General features: G+C 44.2%; 1 protein-coding gene across 1 annotated transcript in view; it reads left to right on the plus strand.

Annotated features, from left to right (window-relative positions):
- Positions 1–2,015: 2,015 nt before the first annotated feature.
- Positions 2,016–19,498, plus strand: part of LOC147901330 (protein ROOT HAIR DEFECTIVE 3-like) — a 78,814-nt gene continuing 61,331 nt past the window's right edge. The window contains exons 1-4 of the mRNA XM_087375381.1: positions 2,016–2,237; positions 4,799–4,951; positions 12,657–12,723; positions 12,840–12,942. Of these exons, the coding sequence (XP_087231507.1) occupies positions 4,801–4,951; positions 12,657–12,723; positions 12,840–12,942 (321 nt within the window). The 5' untranslated portion in view covers positions 2,016–2,237; positions 4,799–4,800. The remainder of the gene's footprint in view (positions 2,238–4,798; positions 4,952–12,656; positions 12,724–12,839; positions 12,943–19,498) is intronic.

Genomic DNA, 19,498 nt, shown 5'->3' on the forward strand with positions numbered 1-19,498 from the left:
TTTTATCACACATGGAAAACTATTAGTTTCAGAGCAGCCTAATCATCAATGAAGGTTGCATGAAATAGATTCATCAGATGAACCTGATGGTTGAAGACGCATTGGGTGGACTTAAAGGTGGTATCTAGGGATCACAGAGATTCTAGTAGGTTTGTGACTAGTGTAGTAGTCCCATCAAATGAGCGTTATGTTTATGGTACTTATCTTTATGGTTCATAATCTTTTGGACGATGCATAATGGTTTTTAGAGGACTTCACGTTCCCTATTTAGTTGGGACATTTGAAGATTCAATGCCTCATTAGTAGAGAGAGGCACCTAAAGGAGCAAGACATGTGAGTGTGAAGACTAGATTTAAAGACTGAACATGTAGTGTTAAGACTAGATTTACAAGATGTCTTCTTGAGCAGTAGATGGAGAATCTTGTCCGATGGGTAGGTGTAGGTCCACATTGGGTCGGGGTGGTAGACAAGGAGGATCGGCATGCCACATATGAGCCCCATATGAAGGCAAGTAGTGAAATCTACAACAGGGTCAAATTTGGGGACTTCCATAAGAAAGGGAGGCATAAGAATTGCCATATGGGTAGAGAATGGGGATCATAGGGGTAGATTTATGGACAAGGATAAGGCAACATTTAGGCTTTACACCATCATATGGGAAGTTAATTAATGAGGATTTCATTGCCACATGCATAGGAAAGAAGGCCCAATGTTGGGGAAGGACTTTAGGTTTACGAAGGGCATTTAGTGCCCCCTCTACTTTTCTAATGCACTTAATTTTTGTGCTCTAATATTCATCTTGGAGAGTTATTATGCATAAGAGGTTATATGATTTCTTCTCCTTGCCATTACAAGTTTGACATTCTCTAACTTTAAATATAAATTGTGCACAATATTTTATATGCCCACACAAAAAACACTCCCTAACTAGGTTCAAATTTTCATGCAATGTAAGACACACATAGATACATAAAATACCTATAGCCTACAGCCTATAAAAATGTTTGCCTACTTTAGCAGGCACTCCCTAACCCAACGGCCAAACATTGGATTTATCTTTGGATCGATATCTTCTCTACTTGTCTCCCCCATTGCATTGACTACTTCTATTACTGAAGAATTATATGTTCAAAGCTCTCCTCATATATTTCCAAAGACATAGTCGAATCATGCAAACTGAGGACCAACCATTCATGCAATCCACCAAGTGGCTATTACTTTTGTGTGTGTGCACATGCGCGCGAGCATGCATGTGTGTATATATGAATATGTGCATGTGCATTGTGTGTGTGTGCATGCATGTATACATGTGTGCACATGTCTGTGCGCGCAAGTGCGTGCGTGTGTGTGGTTTCACAAAAAAAAGTGTGCGCGTGTGTGTGCGCGGAGGCATGATTCTCACTATTAGGGTTAGGCTAGTTTCTCCTTTCTAATTCTTATACAAAAGAAAAAGATGCCAAAGTAAATCTTCATAGCTTTCAACACAGAGTTAAAAGGACATAAGATTTTGTTAAATTTGAAATGAAATGCATGGGGGAAAGCAATCTTGTGGACATTAGCATGGGTATTTTGAAAGCAAAGCACTTCCCTTATATTAGTGTATTGATTAGCTAAGAGAAGTGCCTGCAAAAAGCCTAATATTGAGTGCATATATTTAATGAGCTTAAAAGCTAGCTACACTCTAACTAGGTTCGATTGCAACGATAAAAGCCAGCTACACTCTGACTAGGTTTGATTGCAACGATAAAAGGCGCATTAAAGAACCCTAGAGGTAATCAAGTTACCCACCCTTGTGTATGAGGCTAGAAGCATATTCTTGAAAGGATTGAAAAAGAATTGGAAAAGAAGAAGATGAAAAGCCGTACTGTTTACTTTTTGCTATTTATCAGCGAGGGCATCTTTCGGTGGTGTAAAATACTGGATTTTGTGCAAAAAAGTTTTTTCCTTGAAAAAGGAAAATAATGCCACGGAAGGTCCAAGGAAATACATTTTTGGGAGCTCAAAAACAAAATGATTCAAACATTCCCCTGAAAAACAAAAAAACAAAAGAGATGATCGATCGTCTTCATCAGATCAATACCCGCATCTTGTCTCGCACAAAAGCTCACGAAGATCGCTCATTTTTGAAGTAGATCGGTTCGGATCCCTTATTCCCTGCGTTCCGATCTAGCTTTCTTCCGATTTCCAGACGCTTCATCCATCCGTTTCTCCTCGGCATAGCTCCCGCTTTCATCCAGGTTTGGTTTTCTGCACATCTTGGATTCATTCATCATTGCGCTATCGACAGTGATGGCTGATCAGTGCGTAGGATCTTTCTGCAGACTGCCCTCTTGTGGGCATTGCCATACTAGGAAGCTTGCCGAGAAATAGATCCTCGGCAGGCCTTTGTTGTGCAACGATGAGACCTAAAGATCACCCACACTCCATCTTCCTCTAGTGCATTGCTCGTTGGTTGCTCGCATGATGGCCATCTTCTTTGTTGCTTGTTTATTAGATTAAATGCATTCCTTCCAGCTAGAAAACTAAAGATTTCCATACGGCATCACGACGACTCAAACTTCCAAGCTTGTCATTTGATCGGTGATACAGTCAATCCCGGTAATGCGAATAACCTACTCTGCGACTCTCTAATAATAAAGAATAAACTTTTGTTGAACTCAAAAGCCCTCCCATGGCTTACGTGGCTCTCCGGTTATATAGAGCTTGTTCTATAGTTGAGGCGGAGAAGATGCGCTCGTTAGACGCAGCACTTAGTAGTGCAGGTGCGGGCGGTAAGAAATGGATGAAACGTTCTATCCGCGTCTCCAGCGGACGCAAATGGATGTATTGAACCACCAGGAAAACAACGACGAAAGAGCTTGCTGGAAGCCTCGTAGGTTCCTCCATTAGGCTAGGCATATACACGCTCGGTGCAAGGAAAAGAGAGTTTCTGTTAGCTGCCCTGCTGCTACACTCTTAACTGTTGTGTGAGCCTCATATTCAAATTCGCCTCATTGCATGTCGTACATATCTTGTATATCTTTTGCTCTCTACTGCAATTCCTCCAGCTTCATCTTTCTTGGGCTTAACACAAGATTTTCACATTATGAGTACCGAAGGCTGTAAGCACCCAAGTGTGGTTGCCCACAGTGTTCATGAACCTCCCCTTGTATATGTCAAGGGGCCATGCTGCTCTGTTTTGATTCTAGTTAGTCTCCAGCACAGAGTGAGCACGTTCGCTCCTCCCATTGGATGACTCTACGTCTTGTGTCTTCGACTTCTCTGCTAGAAAGGATATTTTGTACTCAGGGTTTATATCTTCTTTCTTTTGTCCACGCTTCTTCATGTTCCCATAGTTTTTGTTGGAGGTATGCTTCCAAGGCATCGATCCCCAGGTGTTGTATCTCTACTATCTTCAGCCATCCTGCCTGCAAAACGTTACTCAGTTTTAACTTTTTTTCTTGAGAAAACTTATTTTCTTGTTTCTTACGATCTGTTTGTATGCCCCAGCTTTGCACTCTTTTTCAGCTGCATCTGCTGTTTTCCAAGCCATATTTGCTGTTTTACATACCTGCTTGTACCAATGGTTGCAGGGCATGCCTATGCTGCCTGCCTTGCTTTTTGTAAAGCACTTTTGGGCTGCTTCCTGCAGTATTTCTGTTATGCATTTATTCATTGCTTGACATCTGACATTGTCTCTAGTTCCTTCTCGTAGATGTGAGCCTTGCGCAGTAATTTTTTGTTTTTCTGCAGCAATCTTGGTCCCTATGAGACCTAGTGACGTTGCTCTCTGTCAGACTTGAGAGTCTCCTCCTCAATCTTGAGATATTCAATCACGTGTCTCACAGCCGCGCTTATGATCACACAATCAATTACGCTTGAGCCTTGAAGGGTTTTACATATATATTCTTATGTGTCTTTGAAGAATGGAGTGCCATTGCATATTTGCTATCCAAAACATCCACACATCCACACTTGAAGAGTTGTCTCGCAGAGAGAGAGAGAGAGAGAGAGAGAGAGAGAGAGAGAGAGAGAGAGATTATTATAAGTGTTTGAAAGACCAAAGAGTCTATGAGACTGAAAGAATCTAATACAACGAGCTGAAGGGGTGGAGCCTCTAAGTGGGCATCAACACCCATGACAAATTAAAAAATAAAGCCATAGTCATAACGATTACATAAAGGGAAACCCCATACAACGAGCTGAAGGGGTGGAGCCTCTAAGTGGGCATCAACACCCATGACGAATACAAAAATAGAGCCATAGTCATAACGATACTGTTACGTAACGAGAAATCTCTGGACTCATGGCTAGTAACACCATGACGGTCATCATGAAATTAGCAGAGACATCAAGCCTAAGAGGGGGGTCGGCGACGTATAAGGCTGCAGTGGCATAAAGCTTGTGACGGAGCATTGACGGCTGTCGGCATGTGTGGTCCGGTCTCCTAGCTATGGCCCAGAGAGAGAGAGAGAGAGAGAGAGAGAGAGAGAGAGAGAGAGAGATGATCATGCTACAGGATTCTCCTTGGGTCTACTTTCCCACCTCTGTGAACTGCTTTTTCCTCTTAGCTCTAGACGTTCTGATGATGTTTGAACCTTATGATTCAATCTGAGCAGATTTTTGTGAAGTGAAGACCACATGCCTTTTGTCTAGAATCATGATTCCATGTTTAGGAGAAATTTTGGTTTTTTAGCAATATATTTGTTTTTGTGCTTTATTTTATGCCTTTCTCTTTGCTGTGTGTTTATTTTATGCCTTTCTCTTGCGAGCAATATCATCAATATCTTATGATTAGATTTCTCTGATGGAATTGCAGTCATGGTTGGAGAAGGGCCACCTACAATTCAGTTGGTTGATGGACAGGGAAATTTCAAGGATTCTGCTCTCGATTCTTTTGCGAAAACTGTAAAATTGGCAGAGTGTGGACTTTCCTATGCTGTTGTATCCATCATGGGTCCTCAGAGTAGTGGTATGCTCTCTCGTACAAAGCAATGTTGGTTTCTGTGTGAAATGTTGTTAAAGTAAAACAGAATGTTTAAATGTCTCCTTGAATTTTCAGCTGTAAGATTAACATGGATTCCATTCTAGCCTTTTGTTGGATTTTTAGGGTTACCTCCCCACTTGTGAGCCCCCATATGAGGAGTGTCACCATCTTGGGGCGATTTTCTTTGGTGAGAGCCTCCACCATATCCGTGGTTTTTGAAGGATGAAAACCTTTAACCAATCAAATTTGTGTTTTGAGAAGGGCCTATTCCATTCAGGAAATATCAATTCCATCAGATAATCCATTTAATTCAAGGATTTGAAGTGCCTTGATAAGGAATAGGATTTCCAATCCACTTCAAGGATCAAGTCCGCTTCAAGATTTTAAGTCCCCTGATAAGGATTTGAAGTCTCTGCTAAGGAATAAGAATTTCCAGTCCCTTGGGATTTCAAGTCTGTTTCAAGGATTTTAAGTCCTTTGTTTACATAGTTTCTCTCGATTGCCTATGGAACTCTTTGAATTCACACTGTCAGCAACATCATCCTTGGACATGGGGGAGGTTGACATACAGTGTGAGATCAGACACAGAGGGCTTCACGTGAGCAGAAGATTGGCTGCTACATGGGCAGTACATGGACGTCCCTATTCTATTAGACATAGGGGCAGCCTCCAGGGCACCTTGGCCAGCATCAAAGGCTGGCAGAGACCGCAGAGAAAGCGATGTACGCAGGCTGGTGCAGGCTTGATACGGACAGGAAATGCGCTAATTAGAGAACACTTTGCAGGCAGTCTGGATGGGCTGAATCCTGATGAGGTTGGCTCATGGAGCCTGTAGGTGCAGGTCAGGCCTGGAACAGGCCGCTGACAGCCAGTACAGGTTGGTGCAGATGGCAGGCCTCAAACCTGTTGGCATGCCACATAGCAGGTCAGCAGTGGGCCCGGTCTGGGTTGGCATTGCAATTGTTTAGGTGGCTGACAGACCAGTCGGCAGCAAGGTCGGCTGATCCAGCACACCTAGGTGCATACATACATTTTCGTAGGAGAGCATAAGAAAGTGCACAAGAAGGGGCTTTGTCTACAGTGAATTTCAGAGCAGAACCTTGCAGAAATGCTCTACTTTCGAGCCTATTGAAGCCTACATAGAGGCACGTGGCAGAAGAGGAGTCTATTTCAAAGGGTGTACCAAATGGAGCCATACTTGGTACCTTACCTCAGTGATTGTTTGCTGCAGGTGTTGTACATGCTGTTGCAGTTTTTGTACTTGGTTTATACCATTATATCTGTTCTAGTTTGAATGTACATTTGTGTAGCCTTCCATGTCTGTGTTGCTCTCCTTCCTGTTCAGTAAGCATGTGCATTGAGTCGTGCTTTTCCTTTAGTGTCATCTGTTATTGGGTGAATCTCCCGCTGCGAGGGGAGTGTTGGAAAGGTCACCTCCGCATCTGTAAGCCCCCATATGAGGAGAGCATTGGTGGGGGGGGGGGGCAGGTGAGCTTGGGAACTGAGAGAATGCCACATGAGCGGCTGCCATGGGGGCAAAGATCAGAGAAAGAAAGAGGTACCTAGAGGGACCCTCGTGGCTGCATCAGATGGCGTGATCATACAGGAGAGATGGTGAGGGCACATAGCCCTGGATCCTCCCTGGCAGAAGGCGATTCTTGAAGAGCATTATGGCGGGATGAACCAGGAGTATATGCGACCTGTTTGGGCAGGCTTTTTGATTAGCCATCTCCTTTAGTGCTAGCCTTCGTCATGGCTGAGTCTGCCCTTCACCTCTGGGGTGTCGACAAAAACTTAGTACGAAGACTTTGTATAAATGGATGCTCAAGTATGTGTGGGTGTGTGGATTTGTATGTGTGAGCATATCTTTATACTATGGTCGACACCCACTGTTGAGCGCTGATGACATCAGTGGGGATGTCATAGTGGCTAGTCCTTGCTATACATGATGGAGTTTATGGTTTTCAACCTTATGAGTGACTATCATGAGATTGAAACTGCACCATGTTGTGTTTTTAGAGGATGAGTTTGGGAATATTCCTGGATTCATCTAGGTATATGCTTTTGCCGTATTAGCGGACATGCAAATTTCACCTGGTGAAGTTTTCGCCCATGTTGCGGCTTGCTGGTATTGCGATAATTTTTTCTATCTTGAATGGTGTGTTGTCCTATCAGCTAGTTTTAGAGGCCCGTTTGGGAGAGCCTAAAATGAAATCGTTTAGACGTCACAAGTAGTTTTAGCTTGAATGAAGAGATTTCAGACTACTTTTTGATTAGCCATCTCCTTTAGTGCTAGCCTTCGTTGTTGCCGAATCTGCCCTTCACTTCCGGAGTGCCGACAGAAACTCATTATGAAGACTTTGTATAAATGGATGCTCAAGTATGTGTGGGTGTGTGGATTTGTATGTGTGAGAGCATATTTTTATACAATGGTCTACACCCACTGTTGGGTGTTGATGACGGCATGGGGATGTCATAGTAGCTAGTCCTTGCTATGCGGGATGGAGTTTATGGTTTTTAACCTTACGAGTGACTATCATGAGATTGAAATTGCACTATGTTGTGTTTTTAGAGGATGAGTTTGGGAATGTTCTTGGATTCATCTAGGTATATGCTTGTGCGCAGGGTTCTGGCCTGCAGCAGGTCCTAAACATGGTGGGACAGGCGTGGACCTGTACGGCTGCAGTACGGCAGCATGGCGAGGGCTGTGGGCAGGGTCTTGGCCTGCAACATGCCCTGGAAGCAGGATGTACATAGGCGTGAAGAAGACCCTGCAAAGTGGCGCAGCAAAGGGGCAGAGGTCGAGACTATGGTGGGCCAGCCACTTAGCTAGAGATGTGCCCAAGGGTGGGACTGCCCTTGGGGCCTGACAGCAGTTCAAGAGGGCCAGCAAAGGGCCCTTATATTGGGCAAGAGAGGCAGCCAACCAAGCCAACCTAAGGGTCGCTTGGTTAGGGCTGCTCAGTCTGCATAAGTGGGCCAGGGGGGGTTGGTCCTAATCCCCCTACTGGTCGGCCATTTTTGGAGGGCTCAGCCTCTATGAAGGGAGGGCCTTGTGCCCTTATACATAATCTTTGGAGCAGCCTTTTGAGGAGCAGAAAGCAGCAGCACCAGTAGCCACAGTTGGACCTCAACCTGGAGGTGAACTAAGGCAGAAGGACTCTCCAGACTTAGTACACTCATTGGCAGCCCACCTAGGCTGGTTTGCAGACAGCAAGGTGGAGAGTTCTTCTAGACGGAGAGTCTACTATGCTCGAGGTGGAGCACGCGGGCTCAGTGTTCTAGAGATATCCGGCAGATAGTAGAAGTACCTTGTGGTAAGATCAAACGACCACGCTCTGGTGGGACTTTGGATCTATCTCTTTTGTATCGTGTCCATAGCCCTGGACGGAATTTTTTTTGGTGGTTTCTATATCTGGCTGGATCATTGTCTATTTACTAGTCTGCATATCCATTTGATGCACATAAGTTGAAGAAGTTTGTGATTCCACTCCCCGCACACACTGTGTGAGCTCTTGGGCTATTCTATTAGTCTTCTGCTATGCGTACCCTCTGTTGGTCGATTTCTAACATGGTATTAGAGCCCAACTAGGAGGCTCACAAGTGTGGGAGCTTGAAGGCAAGGACCTTGCTGGAGGACGACCTTGATTCAGAAGCTCTTGGGAATCGACTTCCACGACTGGAGGACAGTGCCCTTGTGAGAAGGAGGCTGACTCAGGTTCAGTCAGGTGCGCAAGGAGTTCTGGTCTACAGACGGTTGAGTTTGTTGGACTTTGCTGTGTGGTTTAGCAGTAGAGATCTCAATTTCAGAAGCCTCTTTAGCCCCTTCTCTTCCTTCCTCCTCCCCCAGATTTCTTTCTTTTACCATCCCTAACTTTGGAGAGTCTTGGAAACCGGATGGGACAGATTACCCTATCTAGAAGGTAAAGATCCGGAGTCATTTAGTGGCTCGGAAACTGACAACGGGAGTAGAGGCAAAGCCGGAGGATATGGTGGACAACAAGGGGGAGATACTCATACCAGTAGCTGGAGAGGAGCTCGAAGCTTGAGAAGATAGAGATGCCCACGCTCTGGCATTGATCATAGGGACTACAGTGGACTCTGTGCTTCCTCACATCTAGATGACTGACACATCATTTGAGGCGTGCACCATTCTGAAGGATATGTACAAGACAGATAACAAATCCTAGATCTTGCTTCTTCAGCATCAGCTCTACAACTTGGATATGGATGAGGGAGATTCTTTGCATGACCACTTGACGAAGGTCAAGGTGGTGAGGGATCAACTAGCATCGGTTGGTTAGAAGATGGACTCCTGCCAGTTGGCGGCCTTGATGGTACCAAGGAGGCTACCCCGGAGTTTCAAAAGCTTCGTTACGAATGTAATAAGAGGACAGAGGATCAAACCTCTGACTTTTGAGGAGTTGGGTCCAAAACTGCTCCAGGATGGCAAGCCTAATGGTGGCAAGTCCAAGAAGGATGACTCTGATGACGAGGACACTTCCTAGAAAAGGAAGAAGCAGAAGAAGTGCTTCTATTGCGACACGCTAGGCCATTTTGCAAAGGATGGCAGAAAGAAGGTAGATCAGAAAAACAAGGAGTCCGACTTAGATTCAGAGGGTGTCACAAAAGCCAAAGCTAATGTGGTAATCGAAGAACTGTTCTTGGTGACATCTTTGTTGTTGCCGAGATAAGATATGCCGACCTAGAAACCACAGGGATGAAGTTTGACATTGAGATGTGGGTCGACGGGGAGTCAGAGACCTTTGTGAAGGTGAAGGACAGCATGAAGTGCTTGGAATCTTCTAGATGCGTGGTTGTTGATACTGACACGAGGGTGGATTCCATGAGGGTTTCATGTTCAGAATCACTGTAATTCGAAAGGGGGTAGTACACGATTACATAGGTGATTGGTATGTGCCTCGTTGAGGTGCATGGTTTGCTTTCAGAGCAAACACACAGGCAGTATGACGGTCTGGTTTGTACTTGATGTTCTTAATTTAAGCCTTATAACATGCTGTGGAGCGAATTTGCTCTTCATATTTCTCAGGTAATGCGAGATTGGAAGGAATGGGCCTTCTTTTAAGGCAGAAGGGGAAGTGTGGGTGCTTATTCAAATCTCGAACACAGATTGTTGGAAGGTGATGGACAAGGTGTATTGAAGCGAGAAGAGTATCTGCTTGAGAGCTCAGTGAGAGTTCGTGGTCCAGGTTATCTGGAGATATTATTGGGATTTCATTTCTCGAGATGGTTCTTCTGTTGCGGACTTTGCCAAAGGGAGGACTGGTTGAAACAGACCCTCAGAGCATGTTGCCTGGAAGACTCCAGGTTGTTTACTCATTATGAGGGGGACAACTGGAAGATCGTGGCGTTTGGATTGCTCGAGTTAGAAGACAGGAACGTGACTGAAGGTGGTGGTGCAAGGAGGTGCTACCAGAGATGGACGTGTGTACCAGGATGGTGTGCGGAAGCGGACCTGGTGGAGCAGGAGCCATCGCATGAAAATCCAATAAAAGATTTCGACATTGAAATGTTCTAGAGGACTACAACCAGGGAGTTACTGGAGCATCTGCATCGACGTGTTGGCATTGGGTCGAGATGTGTCGGTGAGAGGGGGTGTTGGAAAGGTCACCTCCCCATCTGTAAGCCCCCATTTGAGGAGAGCATGGGGGTTGAACCTGGGAACTGAGAGAATGCCACATGAGCAGCAGCATGGCTGCCATGGGAGCAGAGGGTGGGACTGCCCTTGGGGCCTGGCAGCAGTTCAAGAGGCCCAGCAAAGGGTCCTTATATAGGGCAAGAGGGGCAGCCAACCAAGCCAACCTAAGGGTCCGTTGGTTAGGGCTGCTCAGTGTGCATAAGTCGGCTAGGGGGAGTCGGTACAAATACCCCTACTGGTCGGCCATTTTTAAAGGGCTCAGCCCCTATAAAAGGGAGGGCCTTGTGCCCTCATACATAATCTTTGGAGCAGCCTTTTGAGGAACAGAAAGCAGCAGCACCAGTAGCCACAGTTGGGCCTCAACCTGGAGGTGAAATAAGGCAGGCCTCAACCTGGAGGTGAACTAAGGCAGCAGGACTGCAGACTTAGTACACTCATTGGCAGCCCACCTAGGCTGGTTTGCAGACAGCAAGGTGGAGAGATCTTCTGGACGGAGAGTTTACTATGCTCGAGGTGGAGCACGTGGGCTCAGTGTTCTAGAGATATCCGGCCGGTAGTAGAAGTACCTTGTGGTAAGATCAAAGGACCACACTCTGGTGGGATCTATCTCTTTTGTATTGTGTCCATAGCCTTGGATGGAAATTGAAGAGGGAGTTGGCATATAGCAAGTAACAACCTTATGCTTATCTACACCTTCTTTCATGAGAATTATGAAGCTAGCGAATGGTAGGACTCTCCTTTGATGCGAAATATTGATGCTGTCGCACCTGGATCCTAAAGTTCAAAGTTTCCTTCTAGAAGTAGCATGCTGGATTTAGTATTAAAGTTGATTTTTGCAAGAAGTAGCAGGAAGCTTTTTTTGTTGGGATCGTTGATACAGAGTGAGAGTGGATCGTAGAGACAGAGAGTTGATCCTCAAATCTAAGAAATGATGCATTGTAGCTTGATATCCAAGCTGTCCAGCAAACTTTAACACTGAAAATCAGGGTTTTATTGGCTTCTACTTTTCTTGAAAGACGAACATTTTTCAGAATGCAAGTTCTTCTTCTTGGAGGAGTACATGCAAGTTCTGAGCTTTACAGCTTAAAATGAGGTTGTGCAACTTATTTTAGATCTCCTCGGTCCACTTACAAAACCACAAAAAATGACTTCTTGTATTTTTGTTGTTATTTCTGCAAAATTTGTTTGAAAAAGATTTACTTTTTTTCAGGAACAATAATCTTGCTGAATATCTGAGGCTCTGTGAATGAATTGCAGGCTGCATGACCATGTACTTTTGTATACTTCTGCAAATAGAAACCTGTGGGTGCGCGCTAGAAGTACACATCAGATTTTTACTTCGTTTAGAACCACTACCTGCAGCTGCCTACGAAATTCACACTACTGCTGAATTCTTGTCAGACTTGTGTGAATTTTATGCAAATTTGCAAGTTTTGGAGTCAGCATATGTGCTTGCTTCCTAAGTCCACGTTCTCGAACAACGGCCTGTAATTATTGCACTTTATGTAAGAGGGAGGACCTATGGAAATGACCTCCCTTGCGAGACAAATTGCGCTGCTATGTTACTTTGCATGGTTTGTGTGCGATGAATACTTGTTGAATAATGTTTTTTTGTAAGCCTTTTGAGTGTGCTAATAATTACTTGATTCACGTGGATGTCACTAATCCAAACGTGTCTGTATACACATAACTTAGCTTCTTAGAATGCTTTCTTATAAGGAAGCTCCATTGTGGAAGGAATGGGCTCCCATGCTAAGTGGCATTATTATAACCTTGTGCATGGTACATGCTTGTTGAATACATTATTTTTAGAACTTTGAGATAGTGTTAATAAGATGCCTTGAAGTACTTGGGTGCCACATTTTTAATCCTTTCAATGCATGCATGCAGTTTTTGGATTTTCTTATGAGTGTGAACAAGATCTCTTTGGTAATCATTTTGTTGTTCGCTGTTAAGGAGAGAGCATGGATGTATTGCCATTTTGATACGGAAGCTTATTTTAATGAATGTTTGTTTGGGTTATGTTGACAGGTAAAAGTACATTACTGAATTATTTATTTGGCACAAAGTTTAGAGAGATGGATGCATTTAGAGGAAGGTATATTTCATTTTGCTTTTACTAATTGATTTTGCATTACATTCTCTTGATTAGATGGTTTCATGTTGGTGTCCTTATTTGAGGACACTTACTATTACTTTGGAAATGAAAAACAGAAGCCAGACCACACAAGGAATTTGGCTTGCAAAGGCAGTGGATATTCATCCACAGACACTTGTTATGGACCTGGAAGGCACAGATGGAAGAGAAAGAGGAGAGGTGATACTTCAACATGCATGCTAAATCGAAAAAGCCAATTAAACTCCACTAGTGATGTTACCAACTGGAATTTTATGTTGATTCTTCTGTGTGTGTTTAGACTCAGCAATTGTATACATATTTTGGAAAGTTGGTAGATAAAGAAAGTGTTTTCATCCATGCTTAAAAGGTCCGGAAAGGAGTGTGTGCATGCGTGCACGTGCTCACATATGCGCATGTGCACACATACATGTGTGTGTAAAAAATAAATTTAAAAAAAAAATATATATATATATATATATATATATAGAGAGAGAGAGAGAGAGAGAGAGAGAGAGAGAGTTTATTAAAGTCTTCGGAAGACTGATGGGTCTATGAGACTGTGAGAAACTTGATACAACCATGAGCATCCACACCCATACAAAAGCAAAAACTATTACCTACATAGTCATATCAAAGTAGTAGTCATCTACATCATCATTATCATCAACATCAACATTAGAGTGACTGTCATCTGAAGCGAAAGCGAGTGGAGGAGAGCAAGACCAAGACCACAAGAGTGGTGGGTGTGAATCGAGAAGCGAGGGCACACCACAATCCTCAAGAATATATTAGGATAGACACTTGGGTGGAACCGGTTCGGAGTGAACCGTGTTTACACTGTAACCTGTAACAAAAAGGTGTACATGAGGTGGCATAGGGCCTTAACCCCAACAACCTCCCACCTGAAGGCAATGTGCCTCAAAAAATCAGAAATTACAGCAAGTACATATAGAATGTACAAGGCCAAAACATGAGATATGGCCTATCCAACACCCATCAGTGCCCTGCAATGTGCAAACCGCTCTGTTGGTAAGATCTTGGTGAAAAGATCCGCAGGGTTATCATCAGTTTGGATTTTGACAAGTTCTAACAACTTGTCATGCAATACCTCACGAATAAAGTGGTACTTGACATCAATGTGCTTGGTCTTCTGATAAAAGACCGGATTCTTTGCCAACATAATAGCACTCTGGCTATCGCAATGCAAAGAAGGAATATCCCCTGGAAAACCCAAGTCTCCCATCAGATGTGAAAGCCATATGGCCTCCTTGCAAGCCTCAGTTTCTGCAATATACTTTGCCTCCGTGGTAGACAATGCTGTGCATCTCTGTAACCTGGATATCCACGAAATAGCACCACCTGTGAAAGTAAACACGTAGCCCGTGGTGGACTTACGGTTGTCTGCATGCCCTGCATAATCTGAATGTGTGTATCCATGCACTTTTGCATCTTGCTTGCCAAAACATATGCACACATCTTGAGACCCCTTAAGGTATCTCAATATACCCTTAATTGCCTCCCAATGCCTCTTACCGGGGTTAGCCATATATCTACTGACTACTCTTACTGCAAAAGCAATATCTGGTCTAGTAGCAACCATGGCATACATCAGACTGCCACATGCAGAAGCATAAGGAACGTTGGCCATCTGAGCCCTTTCATCATTTGACTAAGGGCTGTCCTTTTGGCTGAGTTTCAAATATGGTGGCAAGGGTGTGCTCAAAGCCTTCCCCTTATCCATATTGAACCTCTCTAGGACTTTGCCAATGTTCTCTTTTTGAGAAAGATAGAGTAAACACTTTGACCTGTTCCTCACAATTTGCATACCAAGAATGTGATTTGCATCACCAAGATCCTTCATGTCGAAGGTTTTGTGCAGTTTTGCCTTCAAAGCATTCATATCAATAGATGACTTCCTAGCAATAAGCATATCATCCACATAAAGAATGAGTATAAGAAGACTACCATCTCTTGCCTTCTTAGTGTAGAGACAATGGTCATGATCAGACCGTCTGAATCCTTGTGCTTTCATGAAAGCATCAAACTTGTGATACCACTCTCTGGGTGCCTGCTTGAGCCCATAAAGACTCTTCTGCAATTTGCATACAAGTCCTTCTTTTCCCTTGACTTGATATCCCTCTGGTTGCTGTATATAAATATCCTTGTGAAGGTCTCCATGAAGGAAGGCTGTCTTCACGTCCATTTGGACAAGATCCATGTCCTGACAAGCAACCAAAGCTAAAACAGTCCTCAATGTAGTCATCTTGACTATAGGAGAAAAGATTTCATCAAAATGAACTCCCTTTTCCTGCTTGAACCCCTTAGCAACTAATCTTGCTTTGTACTTGGGCTTAGCATCCCCTGGAGTGATCTTCAACCTATAAACCCACTTGCATGGTAGGACTTTTCTGGTCTGCAGGCAACTGCATTAGATTCCATGTCTGATTCTTCTCAAGAGATTGCATCTCTGAAACCATGGCTTTCTGCCAATTCTTTGCGTCCTCCCTCTTCATGGTTCTTTAAAGCACGAGGGTTCACCACAATCTGTCACCATGATGTAATCATCAAGTGCATTCACCCTTGGAACAAACCTGTCAGGCATCCGGGACACCCTGGTGCTCCGCCTAACCCAACCATCTTGATTAGGTGGCTGATTTGCTTGCTGTTCCTGCATATTTTGGGGCTGTACAGCCTGCTCTGGAAGCACATCTCGCTGAATCTCAGGCTGCATTTGTGGCTCTTCTTGTGGAGGATAATATGGAGCATTAAAAGCCGGAGGTGGCTGCTGATTTTGACCTTTTTGGACAGCATTTTGATTGGCATTTTGTGGTTGTCTTGGAGGTCCTTCCTCCTCACAAATGACTCTTCTCACTCCAATGGTATTGATAGGCTGTTTTTGCATCCTATCTTCTCGAAAAATCACATCATTGCTCCTCACAATCTTGTGAGATTCAGGGTCCCACAACCTGTAACCCATCTCTCCATTGTCACCATACCCAAGAAAGATACACTTGCGTGACTTTGGGTCTAATTTGCTGCGTATTTCCCTTCTGACATGCATAAAGGCCTGGCAGCCAAACACCCTGAGATGTTTGTAAGAGGGTGGCTTTCTTGACCACACCTCCTCAGGTACCTTCAAATCCAAGGCCCTGTTGGGTGACCTATTGATGAGATGTACTGCTGTCTTAACAGCTTCTGCCCAAAAACCATGGGTCAATCTTGCTTGTGAGAGCATGCTAAGAGTCCTCTCTTGAATGGTCCTATTTGCCCTTTCAGCCATGCCATTTTGTGGAGGATTGTAGGGAGCGGGCAACTCCCTCTTTATCCCCTTCTCATCACAAAATGTAGTAAATTCCCTTGAGAGGTATTCCCCTCCATTATCAGACCTGAGGCATTTAAGCTTCTTTCCTGTCTGATTCTCAACAAGTGCCAATGAAGTCTTGAAGACTTTGAACACATCACTCTTATGCTTAATGGGATAGACCCATATCTTCCTGGAGGCATCATCAATAAAAGTGACAAAATACTTGGCACTGCCCAAAGAAAGGTTGGGCATTTCACATACATCTCTATGTACCAAAGTTAGGACTTCTTGCTTAACATTTCCAGCCTTTTTATGGGCTGATTGCTTATGTTTGCCATAAATACAATGATCACATGCTGAAAAATCAGAAAAATTAAGTCTCGGCAAGTAACCCAAAGAAGACAATACTTTCATTCCTTTCTGGCTTATATGGCCCAACCGGCTATGCCACAATGAAGTGTGTGGCTGCTCGGTCACATGGATTACATTAGCATCAACACCCTCAACATACAATGGATACAAGGTGCCTGATTTGCAGCCCTTGGCCACAACCATATTTCCCTTAAGCACCTTCCACATAGAATGACCAAATTGGGTGAGATACCCTGCATCATCAAGCTGCCCAGTGGATATCAAGCTCTTCCTGAGCTGTGGCACATGTCTCACATTGTGCAATACAAATTCAAAACCATTTGGGAATTTTAGGTGCACATCCCCAATGCCAACAACGTCACAGGCATAATCATTCCCAAGTTTCACGCATCCTTTCTTCCCTGCATCATACGAAGCAAACCACTGCTCATGAGGAGTAACATGATAGGATGCACCTGAGTCTAATAGCCAATCCTGTGCATACGAGCCATCATTGGCCACAAGAAAAGAACTATCACTAGAGGAGGCAACAAGTATGATATCATCATTATCTTCATCACTGCTAATCACTGCATTGAGCTCCTGAAGTTTAGCCTTGCCCTTGGTGTCTTTGGCATCTCTTTTCGCATCTTTGTCCTCTTCTTTTCTTTCCTTATCCTTGCCTTTGTTTTTCAGCTGAAAACAGTCCCTTTTAATATGCCCCTTCTTATGGCAGTAGTGGCATTCAAGGTCCTTCCTAGGACGGGACTGACTGCGAGATTTCCCTTTATTTTGGTTTTCCCCTCTATTTTGCTGCCTACCTCTGCCCACAGCCAATGCACTTGCATTCTTATTTTCATTGCTATTCTTACGCCTCACCTCTTCCTGCAGAAGAGCGCTTTCCACATCTTGGCATGACAATCCTGTGAAGGCAGGGGCTGAATTGCTTATGGCTGTAGCAAAAGTATCCCAACTGTCAAGGAGGGTACTCAAGAGAAAAATGGCCTTGACCTCATCATTAAAATTCATTTTCTGATTTGTGAGTTGGCTGAATATAGAGTGAAACTCATTGAGGTGAAGTGAGAGGGATGTCCCCTCTTTCATGCTTAGTTTCATGAGCCTCTTCAACCAAAACACTTTACTAGCTGCACTCTGACTCTCGAAAAGGGACTCAAGTTTTTTCCATATGCTGTAGCGGTGGCTTCATTCTCTACATTGAAGTAGATCTTCTTAGAGATGGTCAAAAGAATGGTACTCTTGGCCTTCTCATTCACGGTTTCCCACTGAAGGTCACTAACTTCATCGGGCTTGATCCCTTTATACTTCATAGGCATATTTTGATCTTTCTGGACCAACACATTGTATATTTGCTTCTTCCAATAAGAGAAATTTGCATTCCCCTCCAACTTCTCGATGTTCCAATAGTTGCCTTCGTTGCTTGCAGACATGATGATAAGCCCAAATAGAAGCAAATAAATACACCTAAGGCACAGAGAGCCTCAAAGTCACGTGCTGTGACTAAATGCAATGTTGTCCACTCTCCAAAACTGTAAAAAAAAACAGTAAAAGAAAAAACTCTAAAAGTCCTCAAATCTCTTCCAAAATTGGCCTGCACTTGTACAAAAACTGTCACAAAGGTCCCCGAGCCTTGACAAGTGACCAAATGTCACTGTAGAATGAATGGTCAAGTGACACAAATATCCCAGATTGTTTAGCAGGTGTTTGGGCAAACTCTCCCACCTGAAATAGGCATATGAACACTGTCACAAGGCTAAACTCAGAACTGAACTGAGTTTTCACACTCTCCAAGAGTGTACAAATGCGCTGTCCACAACAAGAAGCATTTACCCAAAACTGACCTGATTGCAAAATCTCCTCTTTTGTCAATGCATTTGACACATTGACGTGTGAATCCCCTTCCAAAACTGTCTACAACAGCCAATGACACCAATTTGAGCAAAAGCCCCTTGTTTTGGCGTCTATTGAAGAGAAATTTCGTCGAATAGGCATCCACAAGTGTGTACAAGCACTCTAGCGTCAAAAGCCCCAAATTTCTTGCATGCAATTTCTGCAATTTCCGAGAATGCACCACAATGTGCACCAAATCCTCAAATTTCTGCCCAATGTGACCAAATGTCACACAATCCAATTGCCCACTTGACAAATGTCAAGTGTACCGGCGAACCACGTCTTAAATACCTCGAAGAAGGATGTTCCCACGCATGAGATTAGCGAGGTCACGACCCACGAAGGGCGTAGAACAGCAGTGGAACGCGACCCAACGAAAAAAAAAGAATGCGTAGGGCAGTCATAATAAAACGCGTCCGTATCAAGAACTTCCTCGTCGTGCACGCTGTACGGAACGTACGGACCTTGACGTTGTAGCGTCCGTATTAGAACTTCCTCATCGTGCACGTTGTACGGAACGTACGGACCTTGACGCTGTACGGGCCTTGACACTGTACGGACGAAGCCACCAGTCTGATACGGGAAGCAGACGGGGAACTTCTGGGCTGAGGGTGAGGACGCAGGATAGAGATGATGAGCCAAAGCTCTGATACCAGTTGAAGCGAAAGCGAGTCAAGGAGAGCAAGACCAAGACCACAAGAGTGGTGGGTGTGAATTGAGAAGCGAGGGCACACCACAACCCTCAAGAATATATTAGGATAGACACTTGGGTGGAACCGGTTCGGAGTGAACCGTGTTCACACTAACCCCAACATCATCATAATACAAAGTGTGTGCTCCAATGCCATTGTCATCCCCCCCTCGTCAAGAGTGAAGGAGCGACATCATGAAATTAGAAGAGTGCTGCCAACTCCCTGTGGATGCAATCCTACGTTGTCTACCAGTCTCTCTCCCTGCAGAACACCTCCAGAGCCTCTAGATGTTTCTGCAGCCCTCTTGCTGAGGATGATATGAGTACTATGTCATCAGCATACAACAATATCTGCACCATCAGGTCAGCTAGGAGCGAACCCTCTTTGCCTAGTTGATCGACAAAGAAGTGATCTCGTCAATATAGAGCTTGAAGAGAGTCGGTGATAGGGGAGGGGACAGCCTTGCTTAACTTCGATGGTGCTCTTAGTCCAGTCTAAT

This window comes from Dipteris shenzhenensis, chromosome 6 (genome assembly GCF_047967505.1).
Source record: "Dipteris shenzhenensis isolate YYH24624 ecotype China chromosome 6, Dip_SZ_1.0, whole genome shotgun sequence".
NCBI classification, from domain to species: domain Eukaryota; kingdom Viridiplantae; phylum Streptophyta; class Polypodiopsida; order Gleicheniales; family Dipteridaceae; genus Dipteris; species Dipteris shenzhenensis.